General features: G+C 42.1%; 1 protein-coding gene across 8 annotated transcripts in view; it reads right to left on the bottom strand.

Moving 5' to 3' along the window:
* Nucleotides 1–19,835, bottom strand: part of CHCHD3 (coiled-coil-helix-coiled-coil-helix domain containing 3) — a 161,965-nt gene that overhangs the window by 11,111 nt on the left and 131,019 nt on the right. For 4 of the 8 annotated variants that reach the window (XR_010469726.1, XR_010469725.1, XR_010469724.1 and 1 more), the window contains 2 exons: nt 18,371–18,441; nt 12,121–12,191 (listed from right to left, as the gene is read on the bottom strand). Coding sequence is in view for 4 of the 8 variants with exons in the window: in XM_065049324.1 (XP_064905396.1) it covers nt 18,371–18,441 (71 nt within the window). In the remaining 4 variants the exon portion in view is untranslated. The remainder of the gene's footprint in view (nt 1–12,120; nt 12,192–18,370; nt 18,442–19,835) is intronic. The other 4 variants (XM_065049324.1, XM_065049323.1, XM_065049326.1 and 1 more) reach the window with 1 other exon arrangement.

Here is a 19,835-nt window from a genome sequence, read left to right on the forward strand (position 1 = left end):
TAATCCACCTGCTGATACGCGGCTTTTGTGCTACCAGTGATCAGCTCCAGTGTTAATATTGCCCATGGTATCCTTAGATTGTTTTACCTAAAATCCCGGCGCAGACAAACGTTTGTCACCATCTCATTTATTTCCAATTCTCGCCCAGTCGAACAAAAATCCATTTCAAACTTTCTAGCCTTTGAAATTTCGGGATGGAGATGAGAATGGAAGGCACATCCCAGCATATCCCCACATTCATGTTTAATTACATCTAGAGAGTCCTAAATCAAGTTCAAATCGTTGACAAAGACCTGGCTTAACAATAAAGACTGGCTGATAGTACTATTGACCTTTTTAGATGCCTTTTTGTCCACCTAGTGAATGTTTCCCACCTGGGTCAGCTTTTAGCATAAGTAGAAACCATTCCTTGTATAGCAACAACTTATTTATTGCAGCCGGGGAGGAAAAAGCACCTCAAAGACTAACAGAGAGAATTTACGGCCTCGAATCTGGCAAAGCAAAGAAATACGAGCAGAACTTGGAGAAGTGAGTAATCCCACATTTGCATGTGCAAAGTTATGCACATCCTTAAACCCCTTGTTGGGCTGGGACTTACAACAGGAAGAAATTAGGATAAGGATCAGAGAAGACGTCCTGGTTGTGAATCCTAATTAGACTGACAAACTAGTTGCCAAGGGATGTGTTCGGGCTCTTAGGACATTACGTTAGGACTGGATTTCTTCAGCTTAGAGAAAGACGATCACAAGTGAATGTGAGATGGATCTGTGAAATCACCATAGGGAAGAGAGGCACCAATGAGGTTTTCCAGCAGTAGATTTACAATGAAAAAAGAAATTCAAGCCTTTTCCAAACAGCACACAATGAAAAGCTGGTAGTGCTAAGGGATACGGGGGTTATCAGAAGCACATTTGGGTTCAAAAGATAATTATACAGTCAAATAAGAGATGTCCATCAAGAGATTATAAGCAAAAATACGTTTGGGTCAGGAAAGCCCTGCTCCACTATTTGTTTGGAGGTAAAATGGTATCACTGCATACTTCCCTGATTTTTACAGTGTTCCCCAAATATCCCAATCACAGCTATTGCCCAACAACCCAGGGAAATCTCTGATCTGACCTGCTGTGGCTGCTTATACTCCCAACAGCTTGACAAGCAAGTCATTCAATGAACACAAGACTCCCATCAACCCCAACAGACAAAATCAGATTGGATACTTTTATTTAAATTGATATTAATTGACTTCAATTATTGCAAACCATTATCTGTTTATAAAATTCCCCTCCTGATAAGAAGAACAAAAAACCCCTTAAAATACAAAGTACATCAACGTATTATTATAGAAATGTACCTTACACACAGCTGGTCCCTGCAGCTGCAAAGGGAACCACATGTTGCAATTACCCACAATTAGGATGCACATTTTTTTTAGCTTAACGAATAGTTTGTATTGACTTCCAGGATACTAAAATAAACAAGCACATGGATGATAATGATACAAATTTCAGACTTCTAACGGGGGCTTGCATGTCTTATAGTGTAGAATAAAATAGAAACTATAATCTTTAATCAGCAGAAACTCCGGAAGGAGTTTTATCTACATTGAATGTACCGTACCCATGTAATGCACCTATATGCTATATACACTGCAAAAAGAACTTTCTGGTGTTGCGCTGATGAAAATCAGCTCCTATCTTCGGCAAGTTAAGAGAGGATGAAGGATCATCTCGGACATGGATAAATCCATTCAACCACTCAGTAGAACCAAAACCAAGCTAATCCCACCACAAGAGTCAAATCTGTTGGGTCTGAATTGAGCAAATCCCCCCCCATCTTCATGTATATGTGATCAGCACATCGACGTTTGCATTTCATCATGAAAATTCAAATTAATTTTGCAACAGTTTGAAACCTGTTCTATACAAAAGTGGCCAAAAAACCCCATTATAATTTTATCCACTCCAATGGATATTTCACAGAATCCCAGAATGTCCGGGGTTGGAAGGGACCTGGAAAGCTCATCCAGTACAATCCCCCCATGGAGCAGGAGCACCCAGATGAGGTTACACAGGAAGGTGTCCAGGCGGGTTGGAATGTCTGCACAGAAGGAGACTCCACAACCCCCTGGGCAGCCTGGGCCAGGCTCTGCCACCCGCACCAGGAACAAGTTTCTTCTCATATTTAAGTGGAACCTCTTATGTTCCAGCTTAAACCCATTACCCCTTGTCCTATCACTGGTTGTCACCGAGAAGAGCCTGGCTCCATCCTCTTGACACTCCCCCTTTAGATGTCTGTAAACATGAATGAGGTCACCCCTCAGTGTCCTCTTGTCCAGCTCCAGAGCCCCAGCTCCCTCAGCCTTTCCTCACACGGGAGATGCTCCACTCCCTTCAGCATCTTTGTTGCCCTGCGCTGGACTCTCTCCAGCAGTTCCATGTCCTGCTGGAACTGAGGGGCCACAACTGGACACAATATTCCAGGTGTGGTCTCCCCAGGGCAGAGCAGAGGGGCAGGAGAACCTCTCTGACCTACTGACCACCCCCTTCTAACCCACCCCAGGTACCATTGGCCTTCCTGGCCACAAGGGCCCAGTGCTGGCTCATGGTCACTCTGCTGTCCCCAGGACCCCCAGGTCCCTTTCCCCTACACTGCTCTCCAACAGGTCATTCCCCAACTTATACTGGAACCTGGGGTTGTTCCTGCCCAGATGCAAGACTCATTTATTTTATTCCATTTGAATTTTCAATTCAATTCATTTCACTTTATTCCATTTGAATTTTATTCCTGTCCCTACGTTAAATTTTCTACAATGTTCCACTACTATGTAAGGCACACACACAAGAATATAGACAGACTTAAAGACCAAAATGAGCAGCATAAACTAAATATACGATGGTGTCGCACGTTGTAGATTTATTATTGCTGCTTATTTCCCATGAGCTGCACAACTCACTTCAGGCTTTGTAAACTCAGGAGTAACACGATTGTCCCAAAATCGTGGTAATAAAACCTTCACAGCACCTTACACTGCTTTACACTAAAAAGAGAGTTTTTCCTTTATATAGGTGCTATTTAATGTGTTTTAATAAGGAGACAACGTTTCTCATCTATAGCAAAGGTCAACTACTGCACTCAATGCAAAGCACCACAAGATACTATTATTACCCAGCACATTATTGTCCAAATATTGCTCTCTGGAGCAATATATGTTTAACTATTTTCTTCAGCCATAAGAGGCCTGAAAGCCTGTTGCTGACCACAAAAATAAGAGATATTATGAGCAGAACTAGCACAAAAGAAAAAGCAATCAACGGTTAAACACTTCAAGCATCGCCGTTCCTGTGGGCTCCAATGACTTCAGGGAACTGAGGGTTGTAATCTTAAGAGATAGTAGAATAAATGCCAATTTTTCATCTGGGCATGAAGTTATTTAAGGAAAAAAGGCTTGGATTCACTCTGATAAGCTACAAAGCCTACGTGCACTTCCCCAGGTGTTTCATGACCACCTTTTTCAGAAAATACAATCAGCTGGGCTGCCAAACCAACAATGCATTAGTGAACACACACGAAGAACAGTCATCGTGTTCTGAACATGAGCACTGGATCTTGCTGTAACATATCTTAGTTTTAATGTGCTTTTACAGTGCGTTGTAGAATATTAAACCATAACGCCCCCAACATCCCTTTAGCATCCTGGTAGGGAAAATTCGCCCCTCACCATGAACAAACCAAGAACAGAAATTTGAGGGATGAGTTGCAAAGCACAGCATACTCTTTTAATTATTTCCATTATTTTTTTCATTATTTTACATTACTTTTCACTGGACAGACATTTCTCTGGAGTTATTATAAGACATGATGGTACCTAGAAAGCAGTTGAACACCAGAAGGCAGAGGATATTGCAGGGAAACATCATTGGCAGCTCACAAAAATCTTCCAAAAGTCTCTTACACACCTGTTGTGTGTTGGCAGCGTTAATTAGACACGGGGTTATTTGACGAACTTCAGTCTTATCCAATAAAGTGACTCTGGTTTATAACTTTATCACATCACCTTATAACCTTCTGTTTTTTTGCCAACGTCTTCAGATAGTTTGGTGGTGGAATGTTTTTTAGTTAAAGTATCTCAAGTTTGACACACTTTAGATCAACCACTGAAATCTTCCCCAGTTGGGTCAGCTGGTTCTCACTCAAGTTTTACTGCTAATTGCTGCTAATTGAAGAATTCGACTTGATCCATGGCACATCTTGTTAGAAAGGATGGCTAAGAGAAACTGGTGATCTTTGCCATCAAACTGGGGTTGTCGGTTTTGTTTTCAAGAGTTTAAATATGACACAGTCTGAAATAACCCTTACAGGAGAGCAGTAATAATTTAGGACCAAATGGAAACTGTAACAGAAAAGCAATTTTTTACTAAAGACCTCTCCCTCCTCTTCCTCCTAGTACGTAAAACCTAAACAACCTTTTCCATTTCACGGCACAAACAAGAAAGGTCTCCTTTAGGGGTATTGCCTATAAAAAGCAGCAGGATTTTATCACTCATCCCACTTAGTGGGAAAGGTGAGTCCACTTTAAAGCTGATGTGGTAGTGAATACAAACACCCTACCAAAGGCACGAAGAGCTGAGACAATAATGAACATAATTATAGTTATTGTTTGGTCTACTTACAGCCCTATTTTATACCGCTACTGCCAGCAGAGCTATTTTATGTGATGTCTTCTTCATGCAGCAACCTTTTCATAAATCAAAGCAAAAGCAATACGAGGCAGTTTCTCCTGCAGCCTGTTTGACAATAAAAGTTAACACTGAACCCTTGGTGTTATCAATCTTCATAAACGTGTCCATGATATAGCAAAGCCCGTTCCATATTACGGCGAGTCTGTTCCTAATGCATGCACAGGAGCGACCCAATGGCTTAATGGATCTCCTAAATGGCTTGAAACTAGGACCTGCGTTAAGTGGTAAGGGAAGTTTCAAAGGAATAACTGCTTTTCTCATTTCTTTCGATGCGCAATCAAATGATTGCACTTTATAGCTGCTCTAGCCGAAGAAATGTGTATTGTACTACAACACGGATTTTCACACTAAGAGCTCAAAGTCTGACAGAATTAGCAAAACTATTTCAGTACTACACGCGTCTTATTAAGGGGAATGGGTAATGCTCAATCCGCATTAATTTGGGTATTTTAATATCTGAAAGCAATTAGTTTACAGTGCAGATCCAGAAGAAGCGGCTGGTCCTGCAGTTTGACCTTCACACATGTGTATGGTCAGGACGCAACGAGGAGTAACAAGTCTCCAGGTTTAAGATGAAGAGAACTTGGCACAGAGCCATTATTTGCTTCATCCTCAACCAACCCACCTAAAAAAACACAAAAAAAACATTTTGTAGACTGTCTAGAGGAATATTTGCGATTTCCCTACCTAAAAGAGCCAAAATATTTAGTAGTGTCAGTGAACTGGATTCATTTGACACTGAATTCATCTATAAATAACTCCTTTTCAAAATCTACATTGACCGTGTCGACTGCAACTTTTTATTGAGAGGGTTATACCAGTTTTTTGACCTAAGTACTGTGTCTAGTCAAGGCAAAGGGAGAAGAATATACATGATGGAAGACAAAAGGACTGTGTTCCATCAGCCCATGCAAGAGCGAGATTTCACTAACGGTAAAGCAGGGCAGACAGAGAAATGGTCTATTACACACAGATCTATAAAGCCTGTCTCGCAAAACCTTTCGATCCTGATATTCTCCGGCTTCCCGTAATGCAGAGAGAGCAGTACAGCACTTGCTACGCAATATTATCCGTCTTAACGCACCCTTGACAGGGGAGTCCATCATTATAAACTTTATAGCCCCAGCCATGGCACTCGAGTGGTCTCTTTAAAGATACACATATTAGTTGTATCTATTTGGTTCGGTTCCTTTCCCCCAGGTTTAAACGTGTGTTCTAAATGTTTCAGGGCTGTACTCTGATTTTAGATTGCGGGCAGATGGATGGAAAGGCAAAGGGTAGTGACAGAGAGCATGCACCTTTATTATTATTATTATTATTATTATTCTCCATTAAATGGGGAAAAATTCTCCTCCTGACCAGCTTCATGTCATGTTTTTAGGATTGGAACGTGTGGTGCTTTTTATGCTTGTAAGTGTGCAGCATGGAATATAAAGATCAGGTCATATTTACACAAGCTAAAATGTTTTAAAATGCCAAAAGCAAGCCAAAAATGTTTAGGAAACCCCCTCTTCAAAATCAGCGGGAGAAGAGTTTTGATTTGCTACAGAATGAAGCTCATGTTCAAGAGAATTCAAAACTGCATTGAGCAGATACTGTGAAAGGCTTTAAATATTGGTTAGGATATCTCATGATCAATATATGTGTTTTCTCCTATAAATGTCAGGACGCATGCTTTAAAAACACAGTGATAACCATTGAAAGAATCAAAAAGCACGTTTGGAAAACAATTCAGCATTTTGCATTGAGGAGGACTGGTAATAACAGGGCAAAATGAAAGAAAATACAGCTAGAATATAAGGGAAAAAATCTGTATAGGACATGCAGTAAATGGCAATATAGTATTTCAAGGGAAATAAATAAAACTTGAATTTTCGGCTAGGGAGATGGACTACCTTGTTGGACCCGAGGACTTCCAACTCACCCTCAGCTCCATGGCTAAAATGCACAATAACACCTTATTAAATATCTAAAGGCTCATTTCCTACGAGCCATTAGATACAGAGCCATGTTACAATTTGGATTTTGCAGTCTATGGATCAGAGCTTCTGTCTCCTATAACATGGTGTAATACTCTGTGTAAAGCGTGTGTGCGGTCACACCAGCTGGGCTGCCGAGAATGGTACCGCTTAAGAAATATTAATCAATGATTTGGATGAGGGAATAGAGTGACTGTCAGCAAGTTTGCTGATGACACCAAGCTGGGAGGAGTGGTGACACTGGAAGCTGTGCTGCCATCAGAGACCTGGACAGGCTGGAGAGTTGGGCGGGGAAAAATTTAATGAAATAGAACAAGGGCAAGTGTAGAGTCTTGAATCTGGGCAGGAACAACCCCAGGTTCCAGTATAAGTTGGGGAATGACCTATTAGAGAGCAGTGTAGGGGAAAGGGACCTGGGGGTCCTGGGGGCAGCAGGGTGACCATGAGCCAGCACTGGGCCCTTGTGGCCAGGAAGCCAATGGTACCTGGGGTGGGTTAGAAGGGGGTGGTCAGTAGGTCAGAGAGGTTCTCCTGCCCCTCTGCTCTGCCCTGGGGAGACCACACCTGGAATATTGTGTCCAGTTGTGGCCCCTCAGTTCCAGCAGGACAGGGAACTGCTGGAGAGAGTCCAGCGCAGGGCAACAAAGATGCTGAAGGGAGTGGAGCATCTCCCGTGTGAGGAAAGGCTGAGTCTCCTTATCTGCAGACATTCCAACCCGCCTGGACACCTTCCTGTGTAACCTCATCTGGGTGTTCCTGCTCCATGGGGGGATTGCACTGGATGAGCTTTCCAGGTCCCTTCCAACACCTGACATTCTGGGATTCTGTGAAGATTATATTCTTACAAACAAAAATTATCTTACACTGGAAGTGCTACTGACAGGATCGACAAAGAAAGCCAAAATATCGCTGCTTGATTCTAATTAAGAGGGAAAACAAAAGTTTGGGGACTCTTATCATACCTGTAAATGAGACCCAAACTGATTAGGTCACTAAAAAATTATGAACTGTATTAGGAGGGAATTACCTATAAAGTCTATAAAGTTTGTGTAAAAAATGGCCTCAGCCAAGTCCCCTAACCTTAAGGGATAACTGTATGCACTGATGTCACGTCTACACAGGTCCTTTCATTATTTTTATTACAGTAGTACCTAGATGGACTAATTAAAGGTAAATTTACATCAGGCAGCCAATCTGTCAGGCATTCTAGTACTAAAAAAGCATAAATCCTAAGCAGACTTATAAAGGCTTCTCCATGATCCCATGGAGCGTCCGTGTTGCCAGCTGCTTGCTTCACAATTTTGCTCTATTCAGCAAAAAAATGAGACTTAATCAAGTGAAACCGGGCACAGTTTGATTTGTTTGAGCCTGGTGGCAGCACAGACTGAGAGCGAAGGAATGAACTTGCACCTTTATCGCAACAGAGGAGCGACACCCGTGACTTGATAATCTTGTCACCTCCCAGATGTCAACAACTCCAGCAGCCCCTTCTCCAGATGTTGCCAGCTGCCGCTCTGCATCACAACATCTGCAACGTGCTGAGACAGAAATACAAGGACCAGGATAAAATAAATGCAATTTGCTTCCAGTACCAGCAGCATTTCTGCTGTATTGACAACGAAGACGGTATTTTTAGAAGTTAAATGAACCAGGTGGGTGAGCATCAGAAGATACAGAGGAGCTTGTTGAACACTCCAGTCCTGATGGACACATTATGAAACCCCAACTGCTAAGCAAGGTCCAAATCTGATTGAGATTCACCTCCATTTGGACTGACCTGAGCCAACAGGCAGATAAAAAGCAATATGGGAAGATAAACTGCAATTAAAAGGGCAGCTCTGCACAGAGCAGGAGCTACTAGAACATACCTGTTATCCACATGCTCAATGTCTTTGCAACTTCCCACAGCAAAAATAAATAAATAAAATATATTTTTATACCAGTTAGGCTTTCAGAGCTACAGAGTAAGGTAGGTGCAATACACCCATCAGATGCCACAATTTTCACGTCCAGTAGTAACTTTTACTACCAGCACCTAAAGAGAAAAGTTGTAAATCTGAAATAATTTCACGTGAACTAGGAGGCAACAAAAGACGGAATAATCACTTCATGAGGCATCTTAACACTACTTTAACAAACCTTATCTTTTGAGTATGACAGCACTTTGCAACACCGCATATTATTAGATATTATTCCCCAAAATGTTTAACGTACACTTCGGCTTTGCAACTGTGAATTCACTTGGATGGACTTCAAGCAGAACAACTGCATTCTGGTTATTGTGCCACCATCCAGAGACCTGGACAGGCTGGAGAGCTGGGCTGGGAAAAATGTAATGAAATAGAACAAGGGCAAGTGTAGAGTCTTGAATCTGGGCAGGAACAACCCCAGGTTCCAGTGTAAGTTGGGGAATGACCTATTAGAGAGCAATGTAGGGGAAAGGGACCTGGGGGTCCTGGTGGACAGCAGGATGACCATGAGCCAGCACTGGGCCCTTGTGGCCAGGAAGGCCAATGATACCTGGGATGGGTTAGAAGGGGGTGGTCAGTAGGTCAGAGAGGTTCTCCTGCCCCTCTGCTCTGCCCTGGGGAGACCACACCTGGAATATTGTGTCCAGTTGTGGCCCCTCAGTTCCAGCAGGACAGGGAACTGCTGGAGAGAGTCCAGCGCAGGGCAACAAAGATGCTGAAGGGAGTGGAGCATCTCCCGTGTGAGGAAAGGCTGAGGGAGCTGGGGCTCTGGAGCTGGAGAAGAGGAGACTGAGGGGTGACTCATTCACGTTTACAGATATCTAAAGGGGGAGTGTCAGGAGGATGGAGCCAGGCTCTTCTCGGTGACAACCAATGGTAGGACAAGGGGTAATGGGTTCAAACTGGAACACAAGAGGTTCCACTTAAATTTGAGAATAAACTTCTTCCTGGTGAGGGTGGCAGAGCCTGGCCCAGGCTGCCCAGGGGGTTGTGGAGTCTCCTTCTCTGCAGACATTCCAACCCACCTGGACACCTTCCTGTGTAACCTCATCTGGGTGTTCCTGCTCCATGGGGGGATTACATTGGATGAGCTTTCCAGGGCCCTTCCCACCCCTGACACTCTGGGATTTATCTCAATACTACTGGAAGAGTTAAAAAAAAAAAAAAAGGAAGAAGTGGTTAATTAGAAGTAGCAGCATATGAGCTGTAATGAAGGTGTTGTAAATGTAAATCAGTGATGACCGATGCAGCACCAGCAGCATCTGTGAAGCAGCTTGCGAAGCAACGAGATGGTGCCGATGTCCCGGCATCCCAATTTGATTGTTTCATCTCTTTCCAGAGCTCCGATGGGAAAACAAAGGTTGGTGGCACTGACCTCCCACCCCGCAGCTCAAACGCACAAATATCAGGGGTCAGTCGGGAATCGCCATCTTTCCGGCCCGTGATTTCGGAATGGATGGTTCCATAGTTGGGGGCCTTCACTAAACAGATTGCACCACCTCTTGCAATATGAAGTGTTGTGTTCTAATGTGTACAGGTAATTAGTGATTCATTCTTCAGCCTGTAACCAGAAACAGGTGTATGCTGCTTGAAATAAAACATACCATTGACTTCGCAAAACGTGCTCCTTTCCAGAAAGAGAGGCTTGCTTCTGCATGCTGCAAAGCGGGGGCTGCGGGATTTATAGGCTTTGATCCTACAGATGGCTTGGACCCACCAAAAACACCCTTAGAAAAGGTATTTTTAAACCTCAGCAAGAGAAGATTACAAAACACACAACAAATTAATAATGAAGAAACTGTAGGGTTTAACCTTCCTTGGTTTAATGTTGTAATTTGGACATTATTTACCTGTGTTTCCACAAAATCCCAACAAAGGATGCTTAACGTATTAAAACAAGAGGCTTTAGTCCTTGAAAGGGAACGCGGAGCCAGATGTGCCGTGGTAGAGATTTACGGGTCGGCGCCGCCACAAGGAGTTGGTCCCGAGCGGGAGCTGCCCCTCCCGAGGGCATCCAGCAATTTTCAGGGGGCTCGGTTGATCACCAGCACACAAAACGCGCCAATTTAACCCTTGGCCAGTGATGCATGAAGGGTTTTGCTCGTTCGCTTTCATAAGGAAGCCTATAAAACTATTTAACATGTAAGCAAATAGAATCTGTGGCGTGTTTTCCCCTTCAAACATATCGACCAGACTCACCTGGAGAGGGAAGGGATGTTCGGATCGAGAGGTATGTTTGCCCACCTGGCTATCCAACCATAACTACACCTATATCCTACTATAACTACACTCCACTCCAGAAAATATTTTGTTATTTTAAGTACTAATTTGTGTATTAAAAGAAACCCACTCCTAGTCATGACTTTGTGCTTGGCTAAAATTAATTTTAAGATGGTTTTCTTCATTCCATACTGTAAAGTATCTAACTGTGTGAAAAATTGGTGATAGCCCAAGGGGAACTTTAATGAATATACCCATGATTTCTAGAAGGGAAACAAAGAAAAGGGATTATGGCAAACACGGAAAGAATTGGCTTAACCTTCTTAATTAATGTGCTGCCTAAATTTTGAATAATGGATTTTAAAAGTTACTGTAACTCTCAAAAACCCACATTCAATGCTTCAAACCTATCTCCTGACCGCATAAGAGCATTTAAATTTCACATCACAGCTCAAATATTGCAATGAAAACACATGTCCCCATGCAAACAGACTCCTGGTTCTGGGCTTAACATAAAAACACACAGATATTACGCTGGAATCCCCTGCTCCCACTTCGTTTAGATTGAATCCGCATCCACCTAAGAAGCACACGATTAATATTACATGCAGCTCGGTTGAGTACTCTCATTCCTAATGGACTGTATTGATCAAAGGAAGAAAGTTAAACATCTATGTTGCTGTAGGGAAAACTGAAGTTGTCATATTTCATAGGTAAATGTACTGAATAAGGGGTTTATAGAATTTTTATATTCTAAAACTATTCAAAGGACACCCTTTTCTCTATGTTTATAGGCTGGAGAGCAACTGAGATGGGTAATTACTGACCACCCAAGTCCCTTCATTGAGCCAAAGTGATGAAGCAATAAGCAACTCCATCCCAAAGGCAGAAATACGTAATTCCTGCTTCTTTACTCCGATTCAACTGCACGCATAAGGCATGCAGGGTGTAAAGGGTTTCACCAGCCAAGCGAACGCTGTGTCAAAGCAAAATCACTTATACAAAGCAGCAGTAAAGTCAAACACGTTGCTTGAACGAGCTCTGCCAGCCCTTGGGTAAGTCTATCGGGATCAAGCACCGGCTGAAAGGAGTGAGCAAAGAAAACAGATCCCGTTTTATTCCGTTAGCATTCAAAAGGAACAGGATTTGCGACGTACAAGACAAATAGAGACTTGAAAGATTTGGAGTGTCTTTATCCATTTCCCTTCCTACCTGAAGCAGCTCTACGTGTCCTGAATCCCGCTTGGTTTAAACATAAGAGGGGTGACAATATCACATCCACCCTGCAAAACACCATTTACACTTCGCTCGTTAAGTGTCGAGCCATTAAATATCAGAGAACAACACTGGTCAAATCAACATAAGCGACTCTCGCTGCTGTGCCACACTCTTCAAGGACCTTCTGCCACTAAGAAAAGCTCCCTGGTTTAAGCTGAGTTTATGGTATTTAACACTGCACACTCCTTCAAGCTCCTTCCTACTGTGAAGAATGGATATTGGGAACAATTTCTTCCCCAAAGGGCTGTTGGGCATTGGAACAGGCTGCCCAGGGCAGTGCTGGAGTCACCAGCCCTGGAGGGATCAAAAACGTGTGGAGATGAGGTTCTCAAGGACATGGTTTAGTGCCAGAGTTGGGTTATGGTTGGACTCCATGATCCTGAGGGTCTATTCCAACCAAAATGATTCTATAACTTAAAAACATACCAATCCCATGCTCATCTACGGGCTGTTGTGGATAACTTGGGATCATCGTCCTCAGCTGAAATACTTGAAGAAAGAATTCAAGAAGAAAACAACAGTATCATACGTTCAAACAAGACTGAAATGACTGTTTCATGACAAAGCACTAAATATATGTGCTATGTTTGTGAGAGGAAAGCTTAAATCAGGATGTTTCTATTTAGAGCCCATTGTCTTTGGCTGAGCTCAACTAGAAGAAGACAAGACTGCAGGTTCTGCCCAAGGATTTCAAATGCACTTGCTATTTTCTGTCACTGAAAAAGTACTATGTAGTATTTCCCCAAATGACTGTACTTTTAACTTTAGTTTTTAAAAAACAACTAATGCTAATTTAGGTAGCAAAAGGAACTGCCAGCAAATAGAAGTTTCACCCGAGTGGAACTGCACAAGCAGAAACCATTTGCCTTGGTATCTCCAACATGGATTTCTATGTTACAGTTGTATCTGAGTCCCACGTGATAGCTACTGAATATATTTACATTAAGGAACCATCAATATTATTCCTAATCTACAGATAGTGCAGAAGAGTCCTTTAAAAGTCACCATATGTGCCCATCACCACGAGGGTACAGCGAACAGTGAAATAAACCCACGCTTCCCTGGTCTCGGTCCAATGTTGTCATTAAAAAGTGCATTTTCTCTCTATACTGCATTTTTTCCAATGTCCAGAAAAAAGGTATCACTGCTTTTCAAGACTGAAGCATCACTGTTATTCATTCAACAAGGCTTCACTTCCCTGTTCAGAAGAACATTAAGTAAAACACAGCTTAAAGGAAGGACGCTTCATGTTTCTGTGGCTTTCAGATAAGCAAACACAACTGTGCTTTAGATTTTATTTTCAGTAAGCATTAATAAATCAAGCTTCACGATACAGAAGTTACCAATTGAAGGAAGACACAATATTGATGTTTTGTCAGCTATTCCCACTCACTCTAAACTGAATCAAACCCCCTGCTGAATATATTTTTCAAGGCTGTAATAGCCTGTTGGCCGGTGATCACCCATCAGTGATCAGAGCAATGGAAATGACCAAGGATCATGTGAAACATATTGATTTGGTTTGTAAAACTGTTTTTTTAAGACATCACAGAACGTGTGGGGATTGTAAGGCATGAAGCAGCCTCAGTAAACCCCAAACCTCTCTGCGTTTCATCCAATGAGCAACTCCAGCTCTCGAGAGACGTTCCTCCTCCTGATGGCGAGGTTCGTGATCAAAAATCTCATAGTAAGGCATGAAAAGCCATCAAAATGACACCAAGCTGGGAGGAGTGGCTGACACTGGAAGCTGTGCTGCCATCAGAGACCTGGACAGGCTGGAGAGCTGGGGGGGGGAAATTTAATGAAATAGAACAAGGGAAAGTGTAGAGTCTTGAATCTGGGCAGGAACAACCCCAGGTTCCAGTGTAAGTTGGGGAATGACCTATTAGAGAGCAGTGTAGGGGAAAGGGACCTGGGGGTCCTGGGGACAGCAGGGTGACCATGAGCCAGCACTGGGCCCTTGTGGCCAGGAAGCCAATGGTACCTGGGGTGGGTTAGAAGGGGGTGGTCAGTAGGTCAGAGAGGTTCTCCTGCCCCTCTGCTCTGCCCTGGGGAGACCACACCTGGAATATTGTGTCCAGTTGTGGCCCCTCAGTTCCAGCAGGACAGGGAACTGCTGGAGAGAGTCCAGCGCAGGGCAACAAAGATGCTGAAGGGAGTGGAGCATCTCCCGTGTGAGGAAAGGCTGAGGGAGCTGGGGCTCTGGAGCTGGACAAGAGGAGACTGAGGGGTGACCTCATTCATGTTTACAGATATCTACACCTTCCTGTGTAACCTCATCTGGGTGTCCCTGCTCCATGGGGGGATTGCACTGGATGAGCTTTCCAGGTCCCTTCCAACCCCGGACATTCTGGGATTCTATGAAAATCTGTAATTCACAATAAACACCCAAGCTTCCAAACGATGCAAAGAATCCTCCGTGATTCCAGCAGTTAGAGATGGATAATTCCATCCAGGAGACACACAGACGCATCAAAACCCTCGTGATGCACATGACCCAGAATTTGGCTTTTCTTGGAAACACAGGAGTTTAGAAGTGACACATTGAGTTACGGGGAAAACCTCACCCTTGCTTTGCTTTGCACAAACGCTACCAGGGTAGTAGGAACCAAACTGAACAGTCGATCCCCATTGATGACTTGGGTTTTCTATCAGTCTGGCCAGCTGGGAAATACATTTTTGCCATGAAACCAGCGGCAAGGGGCAATTCCAAGTTGTCTAAGAGAGGTGAAACAGGAGACAAACAGCAAAGTATTTGGAAGAAGCACGAGTGCACAGCTCTGAACTCCATTATCTACCACCAGGAATCAAAACCCACAGAAGAGAAAAGCAAATATGCTTATTTTCGGCAGAATTTGCCCTGTCTGCTCACTCTATTCCTAAATGAATAATCAAGATGTTACTTGGCTCTAGACAACACGAGGGAATAAAATGTCACCACCACAGCTGCCAAATTTCCCACTCCCAGCCCTTCAAATTAAGGGAAAAAACACACAATATGAATGTACAATTTGATTAGTTAAAGTTCAAATCTTTGCCCAAAGCCCGGCTCTTCCTGTAATAGCGCATTCTTTTCTTCTTGTGTACACTTCTCATTAGAGCAGAGACATCTTCATAATATAATAATTCTGGTTATAATGTAACTGCGGGTAACATAACTCCTGCATTAGGAAAGGCAGCATGCCCCAGTAATGTTGTTTTAATGTAATTTGTGTACTGCAGGAACCGACTGAACCTGGTCATTTAGGAGATGATCAATGGGAATTAGCGGCCGAAGCAGATGAACCATTTGATAATTCAGAATTTGATCAATGGGAATCAGGACCTCGCTGAGATAAAACATTTATCATGAACATTTGGAATATCAGGCTAATCCAGGCAGTGCTGGGGAAGGTAATAAAGAGGCATCAATGAGGATTGCGGAGAAAATACAGAATATCTGCCAGTTCTCTGAGATAAGTCTATATGGCATATTTATTTTGTTTCCCCTTTTAATGGGGCAAATTACCCCTGATGAGTGATGAAGCCACAGCTGATATCATTTCAGGGACTAAATGGAGGAAGGAAAAGGAAAATCCAGGAAATATTTAAGTAATTATCCACTTTGCTTTGCTCTGGAAGGAAATGTAGCTTAAAAAGTTGAAGAAATGCAAGTTCTTGGTAAAACTTAGCAACTAATTCCAGACATGTTTAAAATACAGCAAGACTATTCCCTAATAATACCACAATTAGATCTATTAATCTCGCGCTTAGAAGCCAAAATCACACTGACATGCAGCACACTGGCTCCTGCATTAACAAAATTTAGCAGTTCAACCTTATTTAATTCTTCTTTTACAGCCAATTAAACAGGCTCTTTAAACCCGTTGCTTGAAACCCTGTCCTCACACGCAATTTAACTGCACATGAGAAGTGGCTGGTGACACCAAAAGAGCATCATCTTCAGCTTCCACTAAATCATACTTCATTTACCCATCAAGTCACATACAAAAGGCAGTGATAAAACAACACCTGCCGAAGTTAAAACGACAAGAAAAAGACATTTAAAAGGATTTTAGAAAAGGAAAACTTTTAAATTGTGAAGTAACGTTGATCGTTCAGGCACTGTATCAAGTTTACTGCAATTTATGCACGTACTTCAGATATCTTATTTTCACTAATGTTTTCCTTTTTTTTATATATTGGATCCACTAGTCTAAAAGTTCACAGAATCCCAGAATGTCAGGGATTGGAAGGGCCCTGGAAAGCTCATCCAGTGCAATCCCCCCACGGAGCAGGAACACCCAGATGAGGTTACACAGGAAGGTGTCCAGGCGGGTTGGAATGTCTGCACAGAAGGAGACTCCACAACCCCCCTGGGCAGCCTGGGCCAGGCTCTGCCACCCTAACCCCCAACAAGTTTCTTCTCAAATTTAAGTGGAACCTTTTGTGTTCCAGTTTGAACCCATTACCCCTTGTCCTATCATTGGTTGTCACCGAGAAGAGCCTGGCTCCATCCTCCTGACACTCACCCTTTAGATATCTGTAAACGTGAATGAGTCACCTCTCAGTCTCCTCTTGTCCAGCTCCAGAGCCCCAGCTCCCTCAGCCTTTCCTCACACGGGAGATGCTCCACTCCCTTCAGCATCTTGGTGGCTGCACTGGACTCTCTCCAGCAGTTCCCTGTCCTGCTGGAACTGAGGGGCCACAACTGGACACAATATTCCAGATGTGCAAATAAATTCAAGCCAAATTTCATGAAAAGAGCGAAAGCAGCACCGCAATTTCACTAACAGGATTTCAGCAAAGATTAATTGCATAGGTGATTTCTATTTATAGCTCTAGTCTCTAGAAAATTAAGAAAAGACCAAGTGTTCGGAACCCCTGATTCCCTCTCCAAATCCCTCTTCAGTAAATACCCCTTGGTCTATGCAGATGGACCAAAACACCCTTCACAAAAATGTTTTTTTACATTTTTTGGTATTGTCTGATCATAAGGACCGGCTGCTGCTCTACCTACCAGCTCCAGTTGTGCAAAAAAAGAGCCAAAAGCATTTGATTTATTTAGGAAATCATTTAAAAAGGCAAAGCTGGAGCCATTTCCCGCCTCTGGCCAGATTAACCACCAAGAGCTCTCAACTAGTACTTCAAATCACAACAAAAGCTTGTTTGGGAAGCAAGTCAGATTAGGCAATAATTAGATTTTACAACATGAAAATACTCCAGTAGAACAGAGGAAGGAGAGATACCCCCTTGATGGGAGTCTTGTTATAGATGAAAAACATTACAAGGAATAATAACATCTCAGGTTTCCCATATATACTGGGAAACCCTCCAAACTTTGCTTCCATCAGCCTGTGATTCAATGGGCTCTTTGTCCCTCCTGACACATGAATTGAGTCCTCAACATATTCTGCACCATTGACCAGTACAAAGACTTTATATATACACTAGAGAATATTTAACAATTCATGATATTAAGAGATTAAACTATTTTTATCTTATGGTTAAGAATTTTGTTTGTATCATTTTCAGCACAAAAAGGCCTTTTCTCTTCGTGCTCATTGAAATACAACCCAAAATGCAGAATGAAAGAAGAACCCCTCCACAAGTCTAAAAAACATCATAGAATAATTCACTTTATGCAGCGTTACTTGGTTACTACTGATACTAAAAGGTTGTAAAAAGTTCTCTGTGCATCCTTACTAAAATGATAAATGGAACCTTCTACCTAATGGATGAAGCAGCAGAAAGGGAAGAGTCCAATGGCCAATTTGATCCATCAATTACTGTATCTTCATTTACCCATCCTCAGGACTAATAACAATTATTTAATTTGACCTTCACTATTAAGGGCAAAGCGACGTTGCTCATTTAAATCCTTCCACATCACGCAAGCAATGAACACTCTTGTAACATGAAGTTCATCTATAATTTGGTTCTCCATTAGAAAAAGAAGCATTAAGGAATATATTTTTAGAATATTTCATGCATCTTGTCAAACATAAATTATTAGTACACTATCAACTGCGCATCCAATTTCTGCACAGGTTATAGTTACCATGAACCGGTTTCCAAATTCTTTAAGATGGTCTCATTTCAGTAACTAGCACAGAGCAATAGGATGTGACTGGGAGGAAGGGGAATTATTGTGCATTTTGATGTGGATAAGAACTCATCCAAAATAACAATAGCAAAGACTTACTTGAACCGAGCTGACACTTCATCGGCAGCTTTTTGGTATTGCTCTGTGGTGACTTTGTAGAACTGGGCACTCTGGAAAATAAAAATCAAATAATAATGCAGATTTCATATATCGATTCTATTCACGTTAATATCTAGCAATGCTAATTTAGATGCTATAGCCATGAGTTGCTCAAAAAATAACGCTCAAATCAGATATTCTACAAAGTTCCAGAGATGAGAATTTTATTTTGAACGCCTGTCCTCTGGGTTCTGGATTCTGGCTCTTAAGGAGGAAACTGTAAAGAGACATGGGGTAAGAATCACATATTTCGTACAAGCTGCTATTGGAGCCTTTGAAGCTTCTTCATTAGAATAGGGAAAAAAGAAATCAAAATACTAACCCTTACTTCTTAGCATGCCCTTGTATGTGCTACACACATATCCCCATTTAGTTTGCAGATGGTATTTGAGTCAAACTTCAAATTTGCACAATAAATTAACTATGGCTTGACCTTCTCTATCTATCTTCTCTATCACAGAAGGTTATTTTAATATTAAAACCTTCCAGGTCGCCTCAAGCACTTGCTCATTTTAATTTTGAACATCAGAACATAGTTGCATCTCCCCTAAACCCAGGAATGGATTTCGCTCAGTTCCACCAAATCATTAATTTCCAAAATGCGGGTGAGACGAGATTGAATCATCAAGCGATAGAACTTTCCTATGCTTAAAAATGGCCAAGTTTCTCAGTGGGACACAGGATACTCAAACACAAATCACTATAATGTTGTGATGCTTCATGTCTAGATAATATATACTTGGTATTTTAAAGAGGTTTTTATAGCCTTGGCACAGTTGGACTTGAGATGTAATAACCAAGGCACCTGGCTTCACAGTTGGAGGAATAAAGCAAAGTTAAAGCAGTTCAAAAGTTCTCTAAGAGCATTTTTCTCTGAACAGTGGGACAAACAGACAGGTCGTGGAAATGCAGAAAGGTTTGGCTGGCGCTTGCAAGAACTTCTCCGTGGTTTTGCAGCTCTCGAGTCATTTGGCATCCCAGGGAGTCACGTTAACATGGCAACAAAACTCTTACAATCACGCACACCGCGTAATTATATACAAACCCCATTCTGAATCCTTATTTTAACAATCTACCTGTTAATATGAGTGTTTAAGGTCAATTCATTTCACAACGTGATTTTGCGTCTTTAAAAGAGTTAACACACAAATGGCACAATGCAGCCTGTAGAAAGCATCATTCTAATTTTATTTTTGGGTAAAGTAAGCAATTTTGTTCATTTAAGACACTGATGTATGAAAAATATGTGTGTTTATAACATTGTTACGGAAAACAAAAATTAAAACCCCCTGTAAAAGGAGAGATCATTTATTTGTAAAAGGCAAAGATGACATAGTGTCCTTGACCATGGGGTTAGTAAACATGTCCTGAGCAACATTTATCTGTGCCAAATTATGTTATGAGG

This window comes from Columba livia, chromosome 1, assembly GCF_036013475.1.
Source record: "Columba livia isolate bColLiv1 breed racing homer chromosome 1, bColLiv1.pat.W.v2, whole genome shotgun sequence".
In the NCBI taxonomy this organism is placed as follows: domain Eukaryota; kingdom Metazoa; phylum Chordata; class Aves; order Columbiformes; family Columbidae; genus Columba; species Columba livia.